The following is a 21,962-nucleotide window of genomic DNA, read 5'->3' on the forward strand; positions in this document are numbered from 1 at the left end:
AAAGAATTATAATGAAGCCGCAGAATATTGTTCTTTTTCATTTGTGCCAAAACTTTAAATAAAAGTGTAGACATTTCTTTTCCTGTTGGTACAGCACTGCTTTCTCCCTCTTAAAACCAGAAGGTGGTTGGAGCATTTCCTCCAGTATACACAATGAAATGTGAGCCAGAAGAGGAAAGTCTCAGTTTGAAAAAATTAAAATACAATATGAATATAAATATAAGTGAATTCATATCCTGTACTCCTCAAACTGTTACTTGCAGTCTCCTCTCTACTCAAAATCCTCCTCCTGACCCTGCCATTTTCTCTCAGGGAACATGAATGGTTTAAACAAGACCTTCCAAAATATCTTTTTCCCGAGGATCCATCATATAGTTCAACCATGATTGATGATGAAGCCTTAAAAGAAGTATGTGAAAAATTTGAGTGCTCAGAAGAGGAGGTTCTCAGCTGCCTTTATAACAGAAATCACCAGGACCCTTTGGCGGTTGCCTACCACCTCATAATAGATAACAGGAGAATAATGAATGAGGCCAAAGATTTTTACTTGGCAACAAGCCCACCTGATTCTTTTCTCGATGACCACCATTTGACTCGGCCCCATCCTGAAAGAGTACCATTCTTGGTTGCTGAAACACCAAGGGCACGCCACACCCTTGATGAATTAAATCCACAGAAATCCAAACACCAAGGTGTAAGGAAAGCAAAATGGCATTTGGGAATTAGAAGTCAAAGTCGACCGAATGATATCATGGCAGAAGTTTGTAGAGCAATTAAACAGCTGGATTATGAATGGAAGGTAAGAAAGAAAGGGCATTCTGATTTTAAGCACATTTGGCAAACCTCTAGTCTATAAAATTTTTTCTAGAAGAATTGCTTTTGATTTTGTTTTTGTCCATACCATATACTAGGTTGTAAACCCCTATTATTTGCGTGTTCGAAGGAAGAATCCTGTGACAAGTACATACTCCAAAATGAGTCTACAGTTATACCAAGTGGATAGTAGAACGTACTTACTGGATTTCCGTAGTATTGATGGTATGTATATCCCACAAAACAACACAATTGACATACTAGACTTGTTACCTAACTTGGCTTTTTAGTCTTTGATTCTTTTGAAGTTTCTTGAATCTTCCTAGTAATTCAATAGCAAGAGAGTATAAAATGTGATTTTGTGCCTCTGTGATGTAGACATTTATGAGTCGTGTTTTTCTTGTAATCTTACTGTGTATTGTCCTTTTAAGATTGTCTTAAAGCCAGGTGTAGTCTGATCCTAAAGTGATAGTTTCTGCCACATTTCTGTTTTTTGGTGTGGTTCATTTTGATAAGATAAAATGTTTTATTTGGAAATAAATGTTGACTATTTAGTATTTTTTTATATCTGATATTTAATATTTTTATTTTTCATTTAAGAATTAAAGTACAAGTAGCTTTTAGAGTTGACTGATAAGGCAATGTGAACAGATTTGATTAGTAGCTCATAGGACAAGAAATTATTTGTCAAGGGCGCCTGGGTGGCTCGGCAGAGAGCCTGCTTCTCCCTCTCCCACTCCCCCTGCTTGTGTTCCCTCTCTCGCTGTGTCTCTCTCTGTCAAATAAATAAAATCTTTCAAAAAAAAAAAACAAAAGGGCTCACGGTGCCCTTAAAGGAAAAAAAAAAATTATTTGTTGAGTAAGGTTTCTTGCAGGGGACTGAGAGAGAAATGTTTTGGACAGGTTAGGGACTTAGGGTTATTTTTCTCCTCTCACCCAGCATCTTTATCTATCTCTCAATAAAGTGTTCTTAAATACTCACTTATTTTTTTTTAAAGATTTTGTTTATTTGACACAGAGAGAGAGAGACCACAAGCAGGGGGAGTGGCAGGCAGAGAGAGGGAGAAAGCAGACTCCCTGCTGAGCAAGGAGCCCAATGCGGGGCTTGATCACAGGATCCTGGGATCATGACCTGAGCTGAAGGCAGGCGCTTAACCGACTGAGCCACCCAGGCGCCCAATAATAGATGACTTTTATATGAAGGCACTATATAAGGATTCCTGGGACTAAAGCATCTTATGTTCAAGATAACTGTCATAATTAGTTAAATTGACATTGTTAACCTTAATTTTAGACTGTTGTGCATTTCTATTTACCTACAGTCATAGAGACAATATGATGATCAAATCACTGAAATATTCAAACTTTTAGTTGGCTATTTTAATTGGTCATCAAAACGGTGACCTTACTGCAGTATAAAATATTTAAAATACCTCCTTGAATTTTTTTAAAGAAATGTTAAATATTGTTTTACTGTTTTAATATTTTGAAAATGAAAACCTGTATTTGGAAAGTGTCTTTGATTACCATTATGTATAGTTTGCTAGAATATCTTAACTATTTAGACTGATTAGGTTGAGGTAAATTATTAACCGCAGAAAGTAGACGTTTTTGTTCTTGTTTTTATTTTTACATGGGAAGAATATCTTATATCCCAGTGTATGTATATGAGTAGACTATAATAGACTTTTAGTAAATGGTGTGATACCAAACATGGTTTGAAATTTATTTTTTTTAAAAGAAATTATTTGTTTAGGGGTGCCTGGGGGGCTCAGTCGGTTAAGCGTCTGCCTTTGGCTCAGGTAATGATCTCAGGGTCCTGGGATCCAGTCCTGCATTGGGCTCACTGCTCAGCGGGCAGTCTGCTTCTCCCTCTCCCTCTGCTACTCCCCCTGCTCATGCTGTCTCTCTCATGTCCTCGCTCTCAAATAAATAAATCTTTTAAAAGAGATTTTATTTATTTATTTGAGAGTGAGAGAGAGTGAGAGGGAAAGGGGCAGAGGGAGAGAGAGAATCCTAAGCAGATTCCCCACTGAACATGGAGCCCTATGCGTGGTTCAGTCCCATGCCCTGAGATAATGACCTGAGCCAAAATCAAGAGTTGGACATTTAACCGACTGAGCTACCCAGGCACCCCTGAAATTTATATTAATTCAGATTTCCCATGGGAATACCCTCTTAAAAACTAATTTATGTTATCTATTAAAAAGCTTGATGGAACACAGGTGATTCATAATTCAGGTAAATACTCTCTCTGTCCCAGCCTTATAACAGAGTATAACTGTATATATAATGTTCTCTCACAAACTGAGCCTTTATTTAAGTACAAGTTTATGGCAGTTCTTCATTGGCCAAATCAGTTAAGATATATTACCACTCTGTTCATCTAAGATTATATGGAACTATTAGATGAGATTTACCTATGAATTTTTTGTCTTCTTTATAAACCAAAGGATAGTACCTTCCTAGTATCAGAAAGACACAGGTCTGAGTGGTGATATACTGGCTAAAGCTGTTTGTCTGCTTATCTCTCTGTCCAGATGCTGTTTATCTGCTAACACATACTCATGTAGTCTGCGATATGGAATGGATTTTGTATTTCTCATTGTATTTGGATCAAATTTATAACCTTGGGTTTACTAGCCCCTGGGTTTGCCAGTTGAATGAGCATTTACTGTTTTGTTTTGTTTTAAAGATTTTATTATTTGACACAGAGAGAGTGAGCACAAGCAGGGGGAGCGGCAGGCAGAGGGAGAGGGAGAAGCTCAGCAGGGAGCCCGATGAGGGGCTCGATCCCAGGACTCTGGGATCATGACCTGAGCTGAAGGCAGATGCTGAACTGACAGAGCCACCCAGGCACCCCGAGCATTTACTGTTTTTGTACTCTGTTCCCAACTTTAGGCTTTCCTTGATTTCTGTTTATTGGAATCATTGCTCTTTTATGAGATCTTAAATATGAAGAGAAAGTGGGAGAGTAAAAACTACTGAAATGATAGGAGATGCAGGTTCTAGATTTACCTCTCTGTTTGTTTATTACCTATGGCAAGTCACTTCACTTTCTGGGGTTTATGTTTTTTTTATCAGTAGAACAGAGTTGGATGAGGTGATTTCCAGTATTATTTCCAAATTTTAAGTGCATTTATTCAGTGATTTTAATACAGAGGGATTAATTTTTATCGCTAAGGGAAGGATGTTTATTGAGCCCCACGTTATTAGTTTATTGGGCTCTTAACTTTGGATTGCAAGACTGATGAGTAACTATGTACTGTACCCAATCCTAATTAGCCATCAGGAGAATACATACTGTAAGGAAAAAAGGCAAATCACCTCTATTTTAGAAAGTATTCAGCATAAACATGGTCTTGATAGCTGGTCAGTGGTCTCAAAGAAGCAAATTAAACACTATTAAACTTTTGGGGGGGGTGTCATGGATTATAATACATTGAAATTTTTTTCTCCAGATGAAATTACTGAAGCCAAATCAGGGACTGCTACTCCACAGAGATCGGGATCAGTGAGCAACTATCGATCTTGCCAAAGGAATGATTCAGATGCTGAGGCTCAAGGAAAATCCTCAGAAGCTTCTCTTACCTCATCTTTGACCTCACTTGACTCTTCTCCTGTTGACCTAACTCCAAGACCTGGAAGTCACACTATAGAATTTTTTGAGATGTGTGCGAATCTAATTAAAATTCTTGCACAGTAAACCTAAAACTTTGCTTATTTCTTTGATAGCAATAAGCATGCGTAATAAATCATAGCCAAATGCTTCCATTTATAATCAAGTTATACATAATTATAACTGAGGATTGGCCTTTTGGAATGCAGTTTGCACAGGAATTGGAATATGATTAATAGTTAAAAGCCTAATGTGCAAAAATGAATTAAGATAATTTTGTTGTTCATTGTTCGGTAGGCATATAGCATAATGTAATATTCACAATGAATTATAGGTCTCTCAGGCTCACTTGATATTTGGCTATTTTATATTTAGTGTACACAGGGCTTTGTAGAATATTAATTTACCATAAAGGCCTTCATATATTATTACATGTTGATGTGTTACATAACTGCTTCACAAATTTATTCAATAAATATTTGCCTAGAATCCCCAGAGACCTTTAGAGGTGATTTTGTTTTGGGGGCTCCTTATCTTCTTAAAGAGCAAGTATCTTCCAACAGTAGTGACAGTCTGGATGACTCTTCCATGTCTCTTCCCTTAATATTCTTTAGTATCTGGTAAGCACATCAAAGATATTAGACATAATTAAAATTTTCTCTTTAGCTTGGTAAGTCCAAAAATGCACAGAACTTAAATATTCAGATACTCTAGGCACTAAGGTAGATCTTAAAATTTGTCTCACTATATTCTGTACATAAATTTCTCCTTTTGTCACAAGAGCTGAGTTGCATATACTATAAATAAATCATGTTTTTGTCAATCTCACAAATTTCGCTGCTCATGTCAGTATTGAATGTATATAAAAAATTTCTATTCAATTATGTATCTTTTAAATTGATTTAGCACACAGAACATTTCTTACAAACTGTTTAAATGCTCAGATAAGACTTTTCCTCCCAAATTTTATCATGAACATTTTTAAAAACAAAAATTGAAAGGCTGTTGGGTGATCACATGTGTATCTACCACTTAGATTCCACACTGGTCAACATTTTGCCATGTTTGGTTTATGTCTATATATGTATATAGATACAGTTGTGTATATATGTGTGTGTGTGTGTATATATATGTATATACATATATGCTTTCCCCCCTGAACCATTTGGATGTTGCTGACATACTTAATCACCCGCAACACTTCAAGCATCTCCTAAAAATGACATTTTCCTAAAAAACTATAATGCTACTATAAAATTGGTAATTCCCTAATGTCATCTAATCATGCATTTTTAGGTTTCCCCAGTTGTCCTCCAAATTTCTTACATAGCTCATTATTTCAAACCAGGATTCAGTGAAAGTTTACACATTGCATTTGGTTATGTCTCCTTAGTCAGATATGACATTATTTCAGTAAAACATGGAACAGATCAGTTAGTTCTAAATGGTCACATACGTTTTGGATTTTAATCACTTTTTAAAAAGCATTATGGGAACTGCCTAAAGATGCTTAATTAATATAAGATCTCTATATTTTCTTTTCCTGCTCTTTCCTTTTTCCTACTAGCATTCTGTAGTAGTTGTAAATGAAAATTTAAAGTCACCTCAGTTAAAATTGGTGTCATGTGTATGCTAATAAAAAATAAAAAATACTATATCACCCATAATTGCCTTATACTATTTTAACATCAAGGTATTGATTTTTTTGGTATCAATCATTTTTCCATTGCAAAAGAGCTATCTTATTTCTCATTTCATACCTTTGTATTATAGGACTGTTTTTGGCAAATACAGTGAGCACCTATGTAACCAGGCAGTAATGTACTCAAGTGTCTTAATAGCTTGCATAGTTAACTGTAGTTGTAGATTTGGTTCCAGCACCCCTAGAAATGCACTGAGTTCAAAACAAAAATCTTGCTTCTTTTTGTCCAGGGCTTGTCTATTCAACTTAGAATCTGAAAGCTGTAATAATAGGAATTCAACTTTAAGTTCAAAACTGTATTTATAACTGTATGTGGCCCTGTGTTTTGGGGATATTGATTTAATGTAGGGTCTATAAATGCAACATTATGTTTCTGATGTTAAGAACAGAAGACTATTTTTAAAGTTACAGATTTGTATATAGACCTAAGACATCTTCATAATGTCTCTATAAGCTGTTGTGGGGGGGTGGGGAGAACAAAAGGAGGAACCAATTAAATAGGACCTTCTAAAAATTGTTAATTTTGTAAACTTTGCTTCTTATTAAGTTATTGTGATTCCTTTTAGTTACTGAATTTTATTTTGAAGATATTTAAATATTGCACTTGTACAAATAGTATGATAAATGCACAGATTATTGCAGTAAATTCTTTTTTAAGCTGGGACATTTGAAATGACAACTTTTGGTTGAATATGTCAAGGTTGCATCAGAATTTTCAAAAAAATTTGTAGTTTGCAAATTCTTACTAACTGAAGATATAGGGGAGTCAATGCAAATGATTTTTAATCTTTTTTTATTATCTTTTCAGCAATTTATATTTTTTGTGATTTTATGCAACCATATTTTTACTTTGTCTTGACAACTGAAAGATGTATAAGGTTTTTGCCAGAAATGTACTGTATACATAGTTTTAAATATAACAGATTTTACTGATAATGTAAAAATTTTGCCATTAAAATAAATGATTTCTCACCGAGAGGAACTTTTCTACCAGGTTGGGGGGATATGGGAGCTTAATATATCTAATTTAATTTCACTGAAATAAACTCCATTGCTTTTACTTCGGTTATATTTTCTCTTGAGATGCTTTTGTAGTTTTTCAGAGTTTTAAATGATTTTGTACAAAAAGTCCTGTGCTCTCACTCTCCACCCCCCCCTTCCCTGCTTTTTGACCTTGCAGCGCTACCACTCACACTGAATGAATGCTTGGTGGACTATGGCAGGATGGAGAGCTCTGTGCATCTCTGCCTGGCACCCTCCGAATGAAAGACACACGTGTGTTGTTTAAATCTTTCCCCCTAACTCTTGTTCATCTTCTCCACGCACAGAAATCTCATTTTCATTGTGAATTCTCCTGACAAGATGATTGAAGTCCCACATAGAACATAACTATCAGTTGGTAATAGGGTGAAATCAATCTTTGTGGTACAGTATCTCTGAGATGTGTTCATTTATGTTTTGACGGGTATATTTAAGCATATAATTTAAAATACTTTGATTTAGAAAACGGATGATAAAAACATTTTTCATGTTACATTGTGCTTAAATTTTTTAACTTCTGGGAAAGCTAAAAAAAAAAAAGCACTTGTTCGTAGCTGACCACCTGTGCACCTTTTTGACAATGGGTCTAAATATAAAATGTCATGCTTAGACACACCTTCGCACTCAAACATTGTGATTTTTGTCTCAACAACAAAATTACTGATCTTTGATTTCATCTAAAAACTAACCACCTGAACAATATATTAAGATAAATACAATAAAAGCCAAAGTGGTTACCAGTTTTCCTTATTAACACTGGATTTGGTTAGAATTCCACTACTGTTAGAATTCAACTGATGAACTCATATCCCATATGGCATCGTTAGGGCTTGATTGGGCTAGATTGTTGGCATTCTAAATCTTTAAAATAGTTTGACAATTGTAACAACAGTTCTAAAGAATGTTATGAACAGCACATAAGATTGTTCTTTAGGGAATTTATAAATTGCTACAGATACTTATTTACCCTGACTGTATAAAATTGTACAATAAATTCTCTTGTTTGAAAAATCAATATTTATTGAACTGTTATATTGTAGACAAATAGACTCTTCTATTTATTGTGAATGCCAGTAAATGTTAACTATGATAAACTTAGAGGGTTTCTAGCAACTTGGAAGATGATGATATTGTCAATAAACAGCATGAGAAATGTATTAAATATATTAATAGGTACGTCAAGTTCGTAGGCTAAAGTAAGTGATGGGTGAAGTGTGAAAAGTGTTGGAGGTAGCCTTTACCAGAGGAAAATTATTAGGAAAGACTCCTAGAAAGGGGTACAGCTTCAAGCACCACTTATTCACTCTGCAAACTGTATCCCCTCATAGCTTAACTATGAACCAAGCACTAAGAATGTGACCATAAGGCATAAATCCTGCTCTGAGTGTCTTGTCAGGGAGATATATGTTTTTTTTAAAGGCTTATGGAAGTATATAACATAGAAAAGTGCCAAATCCTAAATATTTGGCTTGATGAATTTTCAGTGTTTTAGGTTTGCAGTGAACACGGCCATGTCAGCTTCTCCCCATATTAAGAAACATGCCACTGCCTTTGTGTCTTTTATAATTAATATCAGAAGTTACATGCTTCTATATGATACATTTCTATGATATGACCGTGTATTATTGGCAACACTGTGAATTGTTTTTCTTGAAGTTAACAGACTCCATTTGTTTATTTTCATGATAAGGCCTGTCATAAACCCAAGCCTGAATAACCAGCAGGACTGCTGGTGGTGTTTTTCTCAATAAGAGTGTATTCCACAAAAAAAGTATCTACTTCAGTTTATAATGCAATCTCACAAGTGCTTTTACTTGAGACCTCATACTTCAATATACAGAAGTACTATATGAGCATCAAGGGTCATTTTAATAAGTTTTACTGCTTCATGAAGGACATTCTTGAGTGTATGTATGTATGTATGTATGTACCATGAGTGTGGTGGAGGACATTGTTGAGTGTATGTATGTATGTACCATGAGTGTGAATACAATTATGTACTGTATGTAGTATGTATGTATGTATGTATGTATGTACTCTGAGTGTGGTGGAGAAGAATACAAGGACAACTACCAGAGTTTGGTATCACTGCTTTGATTCCAGCTGAGCTGCCATCAGTCTTACCCACCACTGCTTTTCCATTATCAGTGCAATGTCAACATTGTGAAAAAGGCAAATGATGTCTTCCTGTGAACTCGAAAATAGTTTGAAAAGGTCTTGGCAACCCTCAGGAATCTGAGGATCACTTTGGAGCATCATTGTTCCACAACAGCTGTTCTCAGTGGGGCGGGGGTGGGGGAACAATTTTTCTTCCAGGGACATTTGGCAATGACTGGAGACAATTTTGTTTGTCACACCTGGTGGTAGTAGTGGTGGGAGTGGATGCTAATGGCATCTAGTGGGTAGATTCCAGGGATGCTGCTGAATATCCTACCCCGCACAGAAAGGCCTCCCTTTCCCCAACAAAGATGATACAGTTTGAAATATAATGCTGAGGCTGAGAAAGCCTGGTCTACAAAAATGATCTTCCTTTGCACAAGATAGCTATTTCGATAAATTAACAATCTTAATTTTTCCAATTTCCTAAACAGTTCTCTGTGTTACATTGCCCCCCTTAATTTTTTTCAAGACATAAACCACAGCTACTTTCAAGTTATAATTCTTTTGGGCCCAACTGACTTGTTTTTTTCCAACGTGAAGCCTACAGTTGAACCACGGGCCTCCCTGATCTGCTGCCCTGGTCCCCTTTCCCATGGAGTTTTGCTTCTGTCCTCTGTGTCTGGCCGGTCTCTTTGGCTAGGTTGTAAAGTCCTTTAGGGCAGGGTCCTATCGTAATGCTATGAACTACCCCCAAATCCCCCAGCCTCATCTGTTTCACCTGCCGACCGAAAGGGGTATGCAGTCTGGCCCCGGCTGCCTCTCTCTGCGCGCACCTCAACCTGCGCAGCCGTAGTTTCCCGCGCTCGCGCACTGCGGTCACCCATGCGCCAGATGCTCCCGGCTGCTACTAGAGGGCGCTTCGGCCCCGGGTGGCTCAAACTACAAATCCCAGAGGGTAATGGGGTGGGGACGGCCGCAGTGACTTCTGGGATTTGTGGTCCCGAGAAAGGGATTGACAACCACAAGGGCTCTGAGAGTCGCCTCTTCCCTGCCCGTCTCTCTGCATGGTTCCGACGCCCCGGGTGGGCCAGGCCAGTTTCTTGGGAGACCTGGCACCAAAGGCAGGCAGGTAGGCGGTCGGGCATGTTAGCTTCCGTTTCCGGTGGGAAAAGGGCAGGCACAATGTAAACACGGGACCAGGGGAGTGGTCATCAGGTAACTGGGTGGTGGAAGCCGGAGAAAGTGGAGGAAAACAAGGCTGGTGGGTCTTGTGGTTCGGGGAGAAAGGACCTTCAGACGTCGGAGTTGACACCCAACAGGGGTGTGGCTGAGCCGGGACACTAAGGTTGGTCTCTAGAGAGGAGCAGTTCTAGGGGGTCGGGCCCTCCGTTACGCCTGCGTCAGGAGCGGCTTCCGCGTTTCCACGGCGGCCGGTGCGGCTTTGACCTTCCCTTAGCGGTGGGAGGAGCGGCACAGAGCTTGCTTCCCACCCCGCGATGGGGTTGTCCGCGGCTGAGGACGGCTTGGTGAACTCGCGGGTGACGTCCAGGGCAGCCTTTATGAACTTCGCACGGGGAACTTGCTAATACAGGTTTCTCTCTTGCGGGGACGTTTTCGGGTAAATTGCATCTTGAATTTCTTACCTCTGAATACATCCTGGTACCCGAAGGATGTTGTTTCGATTTCCTAATGGTGTTCATCTGGTGGTTTCTCACCTTAGGTGCTGCATCCTCCGATGCAGTGAAGACAGGCATTCTCGGGTTGTGGCTGGGCCAACTGTCCAGCCTTCCACAGTAATTGAATGCGTACTGTAAGGATCATTGTACCAGCAGAAGAATTTAGAACACAACTTTGTTGTTTAGAGTTTTCATGGTGTTCATTAACTATAAGTCTGTATAAATTGAATTTGTGTTGTTTCATGAGTTTAACGTGAAACCTATATGATTATGATTTACCCATATGACTTCTTATCCAGGGGAAAAAACCTAAAGTCTAGGATGTTGGCGCCTTGTGCATCTAATTATAGATTGAGGAAAGCCTTATATAAGTACTATAAACTAGTACTAATTGAGATACCTGAATCAACTCTTGAGTGTTAAGTTTTTCAGGCTAGAAACTGTTTTGCGTGTATCCTAGGACTCACCCTCCTTTGAAGGCTGGCTAACTTTTACTTTTCAAGATTTATCAGGCTCCCCTCCAGGAAGCCTCAAGTGTCTCCACTGAAGTCATAGTATCCTTTGTTTACTCTCTAATAGCACTTACTCTGGAGTGTATTGACTATGCTCTTGTGATCTCCAGACAGTTTTGAAGTAAGCTATGCTAATGGCCTTGGTCACAGATTCATGCTTTTTAACCTGGTAAAAAGGTTGATACTGTTTGCTATCTTTATTCATCCCTAATTGTTGCTTTTCCTATTTTCCCCTTCTCTATAATGACTATTTTGGAACTTTTCTATTCTTCTCAAGTACTCAAATCTATTTCTTTTCCCTTTACTTGGAGCAGATGACTAGCTGCCTATTTCTCTGGGATATGTGAAGCTTCGGGGTAGGAAATCCTTCATTATCTTTTCCACCGATCCCTGAACTTGCCTGTACTTTTCACCCAATATTAACTCTTGTCTGAGAGGAATGTATTCTTGCTCTCTTCAAGGCTAAACTTGTCAATTACTAGTGGTCATCAGGCCTTTTATATCCCTGTAATGTCATTCTCTCCTCACGTCCACAGCCTCTGATCTCTAGAAGAGCTTAAAGGATTTGTGGAGGAAGATGGCAGAAACACCTGAGGCAATGTTGTGTGTGACTTTTTCATACATGGTTGAGAACCACTATCTGGGGTCTTTGACATTTAGAACAATGGTTTGGGTTGGAGGATGGGGGAGGGTAATGGGAGTCTGATCACCTATTAATTTTTTAAAAAATATATGTGGGTCTCTGTTCCTTTTTCCTTTTCTCTCCACCTTAACCGCTGCTCCCAATAATATAGACCTGACCAATGATTTCTAATGTAATTTGCCTCTAGTAAGTTTGCCTCCCTGTATTAACAGCGTTCCCATACTACCTGCTTCCTCACATTGCTGATTTAGAATCAAAGTTCCCTTTGGAAACTTGAAGCCAGAAAATGTAACCATCCTCCTTCTTGTCATAGGGACAATCATAAACACAAGAGTTCTTATCTAGATCTCTTATCCTGATATCTTAGAGACCTTCCTAATGATTTATTCTCTTACATTGTCTTCACTCTGTGCCTCTGACCTTCTGTTCCATAGTAATCACACTTCATTTTGAGCCATTTCTTGGTTCTTCCCCTAAGTTACTTATAGTCCTCTTCAAACATAGGAAACTCATTCTTCTATATTATAATGGGTCGGGGGAGAGAGTTTGGCATTGTCCTAATTCCCTAGTATAGCTTATAATACATTACTCCCCTGGGCTTTTTGAACAATCACAGTGGAGAGCGTATGGTTCACCTGAATCTGCCTGTGTATTTCTTGATTGCTACAATTTATTGAAACTTCCTTGTATTCATTAGGAATTTAGGCACATGACCTGTAATTTTCTTACCCCTCCAAGTTCTTTTTTTTTTTTTTTAAGATTTTATTTATTTCTTTGACAGAGAGAGCGAGAGAAGGAACACGGCCGGGCAGGGGGAGTGGGAGACCCACTGAGCAGGGAGCCCGATGTGGGACTTGATCCCAGGACCCTAGCATCATGACCTGAACCGAAGGCAGACGCTTAACGACTGAGCCACCCAGGCGCCCCACCCCTCCAAGTTCTGCCATTATCTTGGGCCTTTTCATGTGAATAACTTCATAGTCCCTTTTCCTTTTTTGTCCCCTTCTGTTGATTACTTTTATTTTATTTCAGCCATGTGCATCAGTGATCTTGGATCCCTCAGTAAATCCCTTCTCTAAATAAATACTTGTTGAATGCTTCTATGGTTGTCTTTAATTTTGTTTCATCAATTGTCCTTTCTTTCTTATCTTTTACATTTGTGTATCATTGCTGCTTTACAAAACAGTTTAACATTTGTTATCGTCTAGATTCACCCAATAGTCCTGTGAATTAAGTTATTTACAAAGTTTGACTCTTTTAAAAACTTCTTTATTGTGGAAAATTTCAAGCGTTTACAAGAAAGGAAAGTACAAGAAATCCTGTGTACGTATCAACTAACTTTATCGATTGTCAACCAGAGCAATCTTTTCATCTATATTTCTCCTCTGTTGCCCCCCCACCCCTGGTGATCACTTTGAAACAATTTCTAGATATCATTTAATCTCATATGAAATATTTTAGTATATATTCCTAAAAGATAAGCATTCTTTTAATAAACATAATTACAATAGTATTATCATACCTTAAACAATAGTGATAATTCCTCGATATCATTAAATATCAGTGTTCTGATTTTCCCTAATATTTCATAAATATTTCCTCCCCATTGGCGTGTTTGAATCCAGAGCTAAACACGATGCGTATGTTATATTTGGTTAGTATGTCTCTGAGGTCTCTTTTTATCTCCATCTTTCTCTCTTTTTTCCCCTGGAAGGTTATTTCTTGAAGAAACCAGTTTTACTTTTCTTTAGTTTTTGTTATTTGCTGTCTTCATCTCTGACATGTTATCTAGCGTGCTCATCTACATCACAGGTCTTATAAACTGTAGAGTTTGGTAGGCTTGATCTGATTCAGGATTAATTTTTGACTTCATATAGGTCAAAAGTTTTTGACCTTCATAGGTACTTCATAGGTGGAATGGCCCTTCCACCAGGAGATACTTACTGTCCAGTTGGCTTTCTTTATGATGTGAGCCCCCTTTGTTGGTTATTGCTTTGATCCACTATTTAATTAGGAGTTTAAAAAGTGGTGACAGTCTGATTCTGTTATCCCTTCTTCACTGTTATTTGGGGAACTTATATAAAAGGCCAACTTTGAATTTTAAAGCTGTTTCTTTGTAATTTCCCAGAATGGCTTCCTTTGGATGGAAGAGGAAAATTGGCGAGAAGGTCTCAAAGGTCACTTCCCAGCAGTTTGAAGCTGAAGCTGCCGATGAGAAGGATGTAGTTGAGAATGAAGAAGGGAACTGGCTTCATGCCATTAAACGTAGGAAAGAAATTCTCTTTGAGGGCTGTGCTGAGAAAAGTAAGCAGCTGAAGGATGAAGGAGCCAGTTTGGCTGAAAATAAAAGGTATGTTTTTAGAGTTTTCTTATAGAGAACAGTTTACATTTCTGTCAGTAATGAGATGAAGAGTTGTGAATTCTATAAATTCATCTTTTAAAAATCTGATCTAGGTGCTAAATTAATCAAATAAATAAGTTTTAAAGACACCTTTAAATAGTCCCACGAAGTCTGAAAGTTTGTAGAAGAGTCTCTAAGATTCTTGGAGTGTCTGCTTTGCCATCATTTTTGTTCTGTCTGAAGAAGAGTAAATGTAAGTAAAATATAATCCAAGTTCTTGGTTGGTGGGAGATAGTTTAATTTCCGGAAACTTCCTCCTTGTGTTATTGTATACCAGACAAATTAGGTGTTTCCTGAAGGGCTTTGAGGGCATGTGCTTTTTTTTTTTTTTTTTTTTTAGAGATTTTATCTCTAAATAAGAGAGAGAGAGAGAGAGCAAGCCCAAGTAGGGGGAGTGGCAGGCAGAGGGAGAAGCAGGCTTCCCGTGGAAGCAGGGATCCCGATGCGGGGCTCGATCCCAGGATCCCGGGATCACGACCCGAGCCGAAGGCAGACGCTTAACGACTGAGCCACGCAGGCGTCCCTCCCTTTACCCTTTTCTGTTTTCCTTTTTTTTTTTTTTCTTCCCCCTACTCTCTTGTTCCTTTTCCCCTGTCTCTGATTAGGTCTTTCAGTGGGACCAAAAATCATTCTTTCACAAATCAGTGGGGACTGGACCCATTGGTTAGTAGATTCTATACAGAAAGCTGGAATTCTCCAGAGGAAAAGAAAATGATCTGTATCTAATACCACATAGAAAGATGTACTCTAGAGAGCTAAAAAAAATCTCAGTGTGAAATGTAAAACTACACAGTTAATGAAAGAAAATATGGAAGGGTATCTTTATAACCTAGAGGTGGAGAAGGACATTTATACTTTTAAAAATTTCAAATCTATATTAGAGTTGAAATAATAGTTCAGTCCCTGTGTTCCTGCTAGCTAGATAAAAAATTCCAATAATTGTTTTATCTATCTATTTCTATACATACATATACATACACTGACATGTAATTACAAACTTAAAATTTTTTTTTTTTGTGATCTGTTTGAAAGTAAGTTGTAGACATAATGATACCTCTCTCCTAATTTAGCATGAGAGAATAAGGGTATTTTGGGGCACCTGGCTAGCTCAGTCAGTGAAGCGTGTAGCTTCTGACCTCTAGGTCGTGAGTTCGAGCCCCAGGTTGGGCATGGAGCCTGCTTAAAAAAAAAAGAATAAGGATATTCTCTTAATAAAGACCATAACTATTAAATCTGTGAACATTAACAATTCTGTAAACTAATATGCAGTCCCTATTTAGATTTTTCTAATTTTCATTGAAATGTCTTTTACAGTTTTTTTTTTTTAAACCAGGATCCAATCAGAGTTCATACATTCCATATTTTTGTTATATCTCTTTAGTGTCTACTTAGGTCCCCTACTTTCTCCTTCATGATACTGACCTTTTTGAAGAGTCTAGACCAGTTTTCTTTTTGATTGTTCCCTTATGGATGTCATTTAATTTGTTCCTCTATCTCATGTGTTTCTTATAAACTGAGGTGTGGAGATTTGATTTAGATTCTGATTGACTTTTTGGCAAGAGTACTTAATAGTCAGGTTTGTACTTTCTATGTATCATATTAGGAGAGGAATAACATCAGGTTGTCATCAATGCAGCCATTTGAAAGACATTATGCCTGTGTCAGTCTGTTTGCTGTGTTTAGTATCTGCTGGAAGTCATATTTTAATAAAAATCTTGAAACATTGGGGTGCCTGAGTGGCTCAGTCAGTTAAGTGTCTGCCTTCGGCTCAGGTCATGATCTTAGGGTCTTGGGATCAAGTCCCGCATCAGGCTCCCTGCTCAGCAGGGAGTCTGCTTCTTCCTCTCTCCACTCATGCTCTCTCTCTGTATCTCTCAAATAAATAAATAATATATTTTTAAAAATATTTTTTTATCCTTGGTGAAGGAAATATACTGTATCTTTCAAATAAATAAAGTATTTAAAAAATAATATTTTTTTATCCTTGGTGAAGGAAATATACTAAGAGAATTACACTAATCAACACAAGGAGTGTTGTTTTATTTGCACTGAGGATGTGATTTTGAGAAGATATATGTATGGTCAGCAGGAGTAGTATCTGAATAGGTCAGTGTTTAGGACAATACTCTTCAGATCATGTAAAGATCTAAAATCAGGCCTGTGTGCCTTTGACTGGTATCTTCCATGTGGTAATGAGAAATTTGAGAAATTAAAAATAGTACTGAACAAAAAGCAGTTTTTTTCTCTTTGTTCTTTTTTTCTTCTTCCCTAATTAAAATTGGTCAGGGTGGGTATAAGATTCCTTGTTAGTCATTTTTGTCATGAATGAGTCAAAGTTGAAGAAACAACATTTTAGTTTCTAGATCTGTTTATATTTTTGATTCTTGGAGTAATCTTTTATTAATGTATTTTAATATAAAACATCAAATGGTGCCTAAACTATAATATATTAGCACCTCAAATTGAAAATGAATGATGGAAAATAAATAACAATCAAGGACAATTAACATGTTACATTATATTCTGAATTCTATTTATGGTATTTTAGGCATAAAAAGTTTTCTTCTGTAGAACTTTGCAAGATTGACCATTCTGTCTTAGAAGAAAACCCACTATAAATTTTCCACATTTAGGAAATCGTTTTTAGAACATCGATAAAACTTCTTTAGAAATTCCTGTAAATGCCTGTTAAAAGTTCATTAACTTTGTTTTTGCCCTTTTCTCTAGACCACACTAGTGAGCGGGAGGGAAAAGCTATTCAATTATTGCCATGGGAGTCCCTCTGAATTTCCTGTGGTACAAGGGAGATAGCAACTCTGTAGATAAACAAAATAACTCTTGTCTTCTGCCTGCATGTCAAAACATGAGTCATTTCACCAAAATCAGCTGGGTTGGATGCTTTATTTTGAATGAAGAACACTGTGAAATGATTGAGTTTTTTTTTGCTGGTTAGCATTTGTTTTGGAGTAATATATACACAGCTTTAGAAGATAACTAAACAGAATAAAAGGAATCTAGTGGGATTGAACAATTTGGCGACTCTGTGCCAAAACTAAATAGAAATAATAGTTTAAAAAGACCTAAGATAATATTAAACTTAAGTAATATGAGGAATAAAAAATAATATAAGGAGGAATAGTGAAGCTAAATTAAAAAAAAGAAACACTTCAAAACCTCAGTGCCTGTCTTCTGAATCAACTTCATCTTTAAGCATTCTCATTATCACTACATTTTAGCCACACTGGCCTTCCTTGTGTTTTTGAACACAGTTTTTATACACTTTGTCCTATGATGCTCTGTCTGAGAAGCTCTTATCTTCTGTTTTCTGATGTTTCTCTTCTTGTCCTTACCTCTGCTCTCATGTGGTCATCTCCATGAGCCCCTCTCTGAGCATCCAGTCGGAGGTAGTGCCCCCAAATTAGAACAGTTTGTGGCACCTATCAGACCCTCAAATGAAGCTGTAAACGTAATGAAATTCTGATCAAAATCTCAGCAGGCTTGATTTGTAGTAATTGACAAGTTTATCCTAAAATTCATATGGAAATGCAAAGAATCTAGACTGGCCACAACAATTTTATGGACCAAAAAATATGTAGAGAACTTACACTACTTTATTGCATCAGCGCATTCTTGAATGTGGTGCCTTAATAGTATCATTGTGAGAATGGACATCTACAGATCAGAAAAGAATATAAGGTACAGAAATGACTCACATTTATGTGCTAGTTGATCAAAGTTAAAACATCTCGTTATCAAAAGGCATAATTAAGAAAATGAAAATTCAGGCCACAGACTGGGAGAAAATATTTATAATGCATATATCTGACATAGGACATTTTCCTAGACTACATAAGGCACAACTCAGTGGCAAGACACTAGCCAATTAAAAAATGGTTGCAGAGTTTGACCTGAAGCTTTACAAAAGAAGATACATGAATGGCCAGTAAGCACAGGAAAAGCTGCTCAGCGTGATTAGTCACCAGAAAACTTCAAATTAAAACCACAGCATACTACTGCATAACCGCTGGAATGCTAAAATTGAGAAGACTGACAGAATCAAGCGAGGATGTGGAGCAACTCAAACTTTCAAGCCATTCTTCATGAAAATGTAAAGTTAAACGTACAGTTTACCATACAATCCGGCAATCTGTTCCCTCCAAGATATTTATTCAGGAGAAAGGAAAACATATATTCACTCAAAGACTTACATAACAATGTTCCTAGTAGTTTTATTCACAGTGGCCATGAAGTGGAAACAATCAAAATGTCCATCAACAGGTGAATAATGGATAAATCAATTGTGGTGTATCTATCCAGTAGTATCCTTCGGAGCAATGAAAAGGAATGATTGATGCATCCAGAAATAATTATGCTCAGAGAAAGAAATCAGAGTGTCTGTTATCTGTTTCCTCTGTGTAAATCTCTCTAAAGACTAATCTAATCTATAGTGACAATCCTATTGAGTGGTGAATGCATCAAAAAATCATTATGTTCAGAGAAAGAAGTCAAAGAGGGCATACTGTCTGATTCCATCTATGTAAATCCCTAAATGGAACTCTAATCTATAGTGTTTGTCCGGAGCCAGAAATTGGGGTGGGTTGACTGCAAAAGGGCCTAGGGAACATTTTGGGTTAATAAAAATGTTCTTTATTATGAATGCTTGTGGTATTTACATGGGTGTATACATTTGTAAAAACTCATTGAAGGGTATGCTTAAAATGGGTACATGTTTTGGCATCTAGATTATACTCCGCTAAATTTGATTTAAAAAAAAAGGGGGGGGAGTGCCTAGGCAGCTCGGTGGGTTTAGCATCTGACTCTTGATTTCAGCTTGGGTCATGGCTCAGGGTCACTGTGTTAGCTTTTTAAATTATTTCCTGTGCTCTGGGAGCAGTGGCAGAAGTCCCCAGTCTGGAAGTGGGGAGGGGGAATTTTGCAGTTGCACATATTCCCAATTCTCAAGTTAGAATCTCACCTCCTCAAGTTAGCCTCTCAGAGGTTGTATAAAATCATGTCACCTTTTTTAGTTCTTTTTTTCTCTTTTGTAAAATGATGGTAAGGATAAGTGCATCAAAATATGGAACAGCTTTGAACTTGGAATGAGTACTGATCATCAGAATGGTAGAGGAGCAGGGATGTCTGGAGGAATTGCTAGAGAGGGAGGAAGGGAGGAAGGTTGAGGAAGAAGAGGGAACTGCTTGTACTTCCTAGGATACAAGCTTTTGCCTCCTTGTGATTTTCTTCCTTCCTTCCCTCTCTCCCTCCTTCCTTCCTTTTCTTTCTTTCCTCTTTCTGTCTTTTTTGCACTTAATATTTTCTCATTTAATTTTATTTAGCACTTAGAGTGTGATCTGAACACATGAAATGTAGCGCAATCCAAGTGTGTTAATGTCATTCTTCCTCAAAAGGCAGCACAGGTTTTTGGCATTATAGTCTCCTGCTGTCAGCTTACTTCATTGGTAACTTAACTACTCTTAGAAAACTTTTGTTTGCAATTGAATGGTTTTTAAGATCTGAAGTTCTAACTTAGAGTATTTATGATTCTTTGTAACCAAAAACTGGTGTTCTCTTCTATCTAAAACACTAAGTAATTTTGATGCACAGGGACAGTATTGTGAATATAGTGAATAAGAGTGTGGATTTGGAAGTCATTTTACCTCTGTTCAGATCCTAGCTTTATCATGTCTGTCTGTGAAACCTTTGGCAGATTATTAACTTTTTAAGTGTCAATTTCCTCATGTGTAAAATGGTAAGACTTCTCTCATAGACAATTGGGGGATTAAAAGGCAAGTCCATGTGAAAGAGCTTAACATGTCACCTAGCACCTCGGAAACATTCAATAAATGTACTTCAGATATTGTATTTTAGGATTTTATATGTGATTGGCACATTTCATGTAATGTTAAGATTTTTTATAAGTTATTTTGTGCGGACACCTTTTTCTAGCATCTGGGATATACCCCTCAGGAGTCCCAGTGTGAGTCCCAGCTTTGATATGTTGGCTTTCAAGGTTTCAACCACTAGAGGGTGATGTTTGATTATGTAGCTAAGTTGTCTGATTTTCCTCTGTGGGAATTAGTGTATGTGTGTGAAGCAGAAATATAATTAGAATGTACCATGAATCTTATCTCTTGTCTAGAAAAGTATACGTATCAAAGTGAATGTGAAGGCAGTCTGGCTGTGTGGCACACAGCCTGTTGACATCAGCATGGATCTGTTTAATGACCGTGATCTTCATTTAGATGGCATGGCGTCTGTTGCTCCCTCTCTTTTGGTTTCTTCTCACTGGTGTACGAATAATACCTTGATAACAACCATTTAAAAAGCTTCCCTTGCCTGCACATGCCCTACCATTTCTTCACTCCCCTTTCACCACAAACTTCATTTCTTGATGAATCATCCTCTGGGTCTATTCCAGTCAGGTTTCTATTCCCACTGGTCCCCCGCAGCCACTCTTGTGAAGGCTTTATGACCTCTGTTCATCACGTCCCAGTTTCCCTTCACAGCACCTGTCATCATTCAGCATAGTTGACCGCTGTCGCGTCTGTAGCACCACACTCACGTTTTCTCTTTTGTCTCGCTGTCCACTTCTTAATCTTCTTGGCTTCCTCCTCTTGTGTTCATTTTCTAAATATTGGCGGGCCACAGTATTTAGGAAGTACTTCTTGTCTTTTCTATATCCTTTTTTCCCTTCTTAAACTTATATAGTCTCCTTTCAGTACCCTCTCTATCTTGATGACTGCCGGATATGCCTGGAGTGCTGTCTTCCCACCTGAATTCCAGACTGTTAAATCTCCAGAGTTCACTTTATACCCACTTGGATGTCTAATTCGTATCTCAGACTGAACATGTACTAAGGAGAACTCTTGATTTGTCTTGTAAACATCTGGTACATTTTAGTCTTCCCCATGTCAGTAAAAGGCATCACCATTTGCCCAGTTACTTAAGCCTGAAAGCTAGGAGGCAGCTCCATGGGGTTCTGTGCCAGTACAGAGCTAGTCAGCCCCGGGCACCCCTGACTGCCCGCCCCACCTGCCGTTCTCACGGTCATAAAGCCTTGGCAGCTGCTGCTGGTCATGGCCCAAACAGCCCACATTCATGGTGCTAGCTGACGATCCAGTGATGGGTCACAGCTTGACACCGGCCAGATTAGACCCGTAGGTGCTCTGGAGCACGTGGGTCACACGCTGAGAAGTGTGAAGGGTTAAAACCTTGTGGGGTAGAATTTGGTGGGAGACAGGGTAAGGAAGGCAGCCGGCAGAGAAATTCTTTTCCCTTCTTCCTCTCACTGGACAGTTTCCAAGACACACAGGTTTTGTACAGTCTTCTGAAGAAGTTCTACAAGATTAGCAGCCATCTGTTTGGTTTTGAAGCTGTTGCCAGCTTAGCAGATGCCTTGTATTTATTCTCCCTCTTTCCTGCCTTCTCTTCTTTCCCCTCACTCTTCCTTCCCTG

The 21,962-nt window shown here is 38.0% G+C and overlaps 2 protein-coding genes across 11 annotated transcripts in view; both read left to right on the forward strand.

The window, feature by feature from the left end:
• Positions 1–7,203, forward strand: part of PRKAA1 (protein kinase AMP-activated catalytic subunit alpha 1) — a 31,267-nt gene extending 24,064 nt beyond the window's left edge. For all 7 annotated transcript variants that reach the window (XM_025867351.2, XM_025867352.2, XM_025867354.2 and 4 more), the window contains 3 exons: positions 313–799; positions 912–1,038; positions 4,275–7,203. In XM_025867351.2, coding sequence (XP_025723136.1) covers positions 313–799; positions 912–1,038; positions 4,275–4,519 — 859 coding nt within the window. In that variant the 3' untranslated portion in view covers positions 4,520–7,203. The remainder of the gene's footprint in view (positions 1–312; positions 800–911; positions 1,039–4,274) is intronic.
• A 3,057-nt stretch (positions 7,204–10,260) lies between these two features.
• The window catches only part of TTC33 (tetratricopeptide repeat domain 33), a 30,409-nt gene continuing 18,707 nt past the window's right edge, over positions 10,261–21,962 (forward strand). Inside the window, exons 1-2 of one of the 4 annotated variants that reach the window (XM_025867357.2) lie at positions 10,261–10,404; positions 14,235–14,456. In XM_025867357.2, the coding sequence (XP_025723142.1) occupies positions 10,340–10,404; positions 14,235–14,456 (287 nt within the window). In that variant the 5' untranslated portion in view covers positions 10,261–10,339. The other 3 variants (XM_025867359.2, XM_025867361.2, XM_025867360.2) reach the window with 3 other exon arrangements.

This window comes from Callorhinus ursinus, unplaced genomic scaffold (assembly GCF_003265705.2).
Source record: "Callorhinus ursinus isolate GAN/ISIS: 27379988/994484 unplaced genomic scaffold, GSC_fseal_2.0 scaffold3, whole genome shotgun sequence".
In the NCBI taxonomy this organism is placed as follows: Eukaryota; Metazoa; Chordata; class Mammalia; order Carnivora; family Otariidae; genus Callorhinus; species Callorhinus ursinus.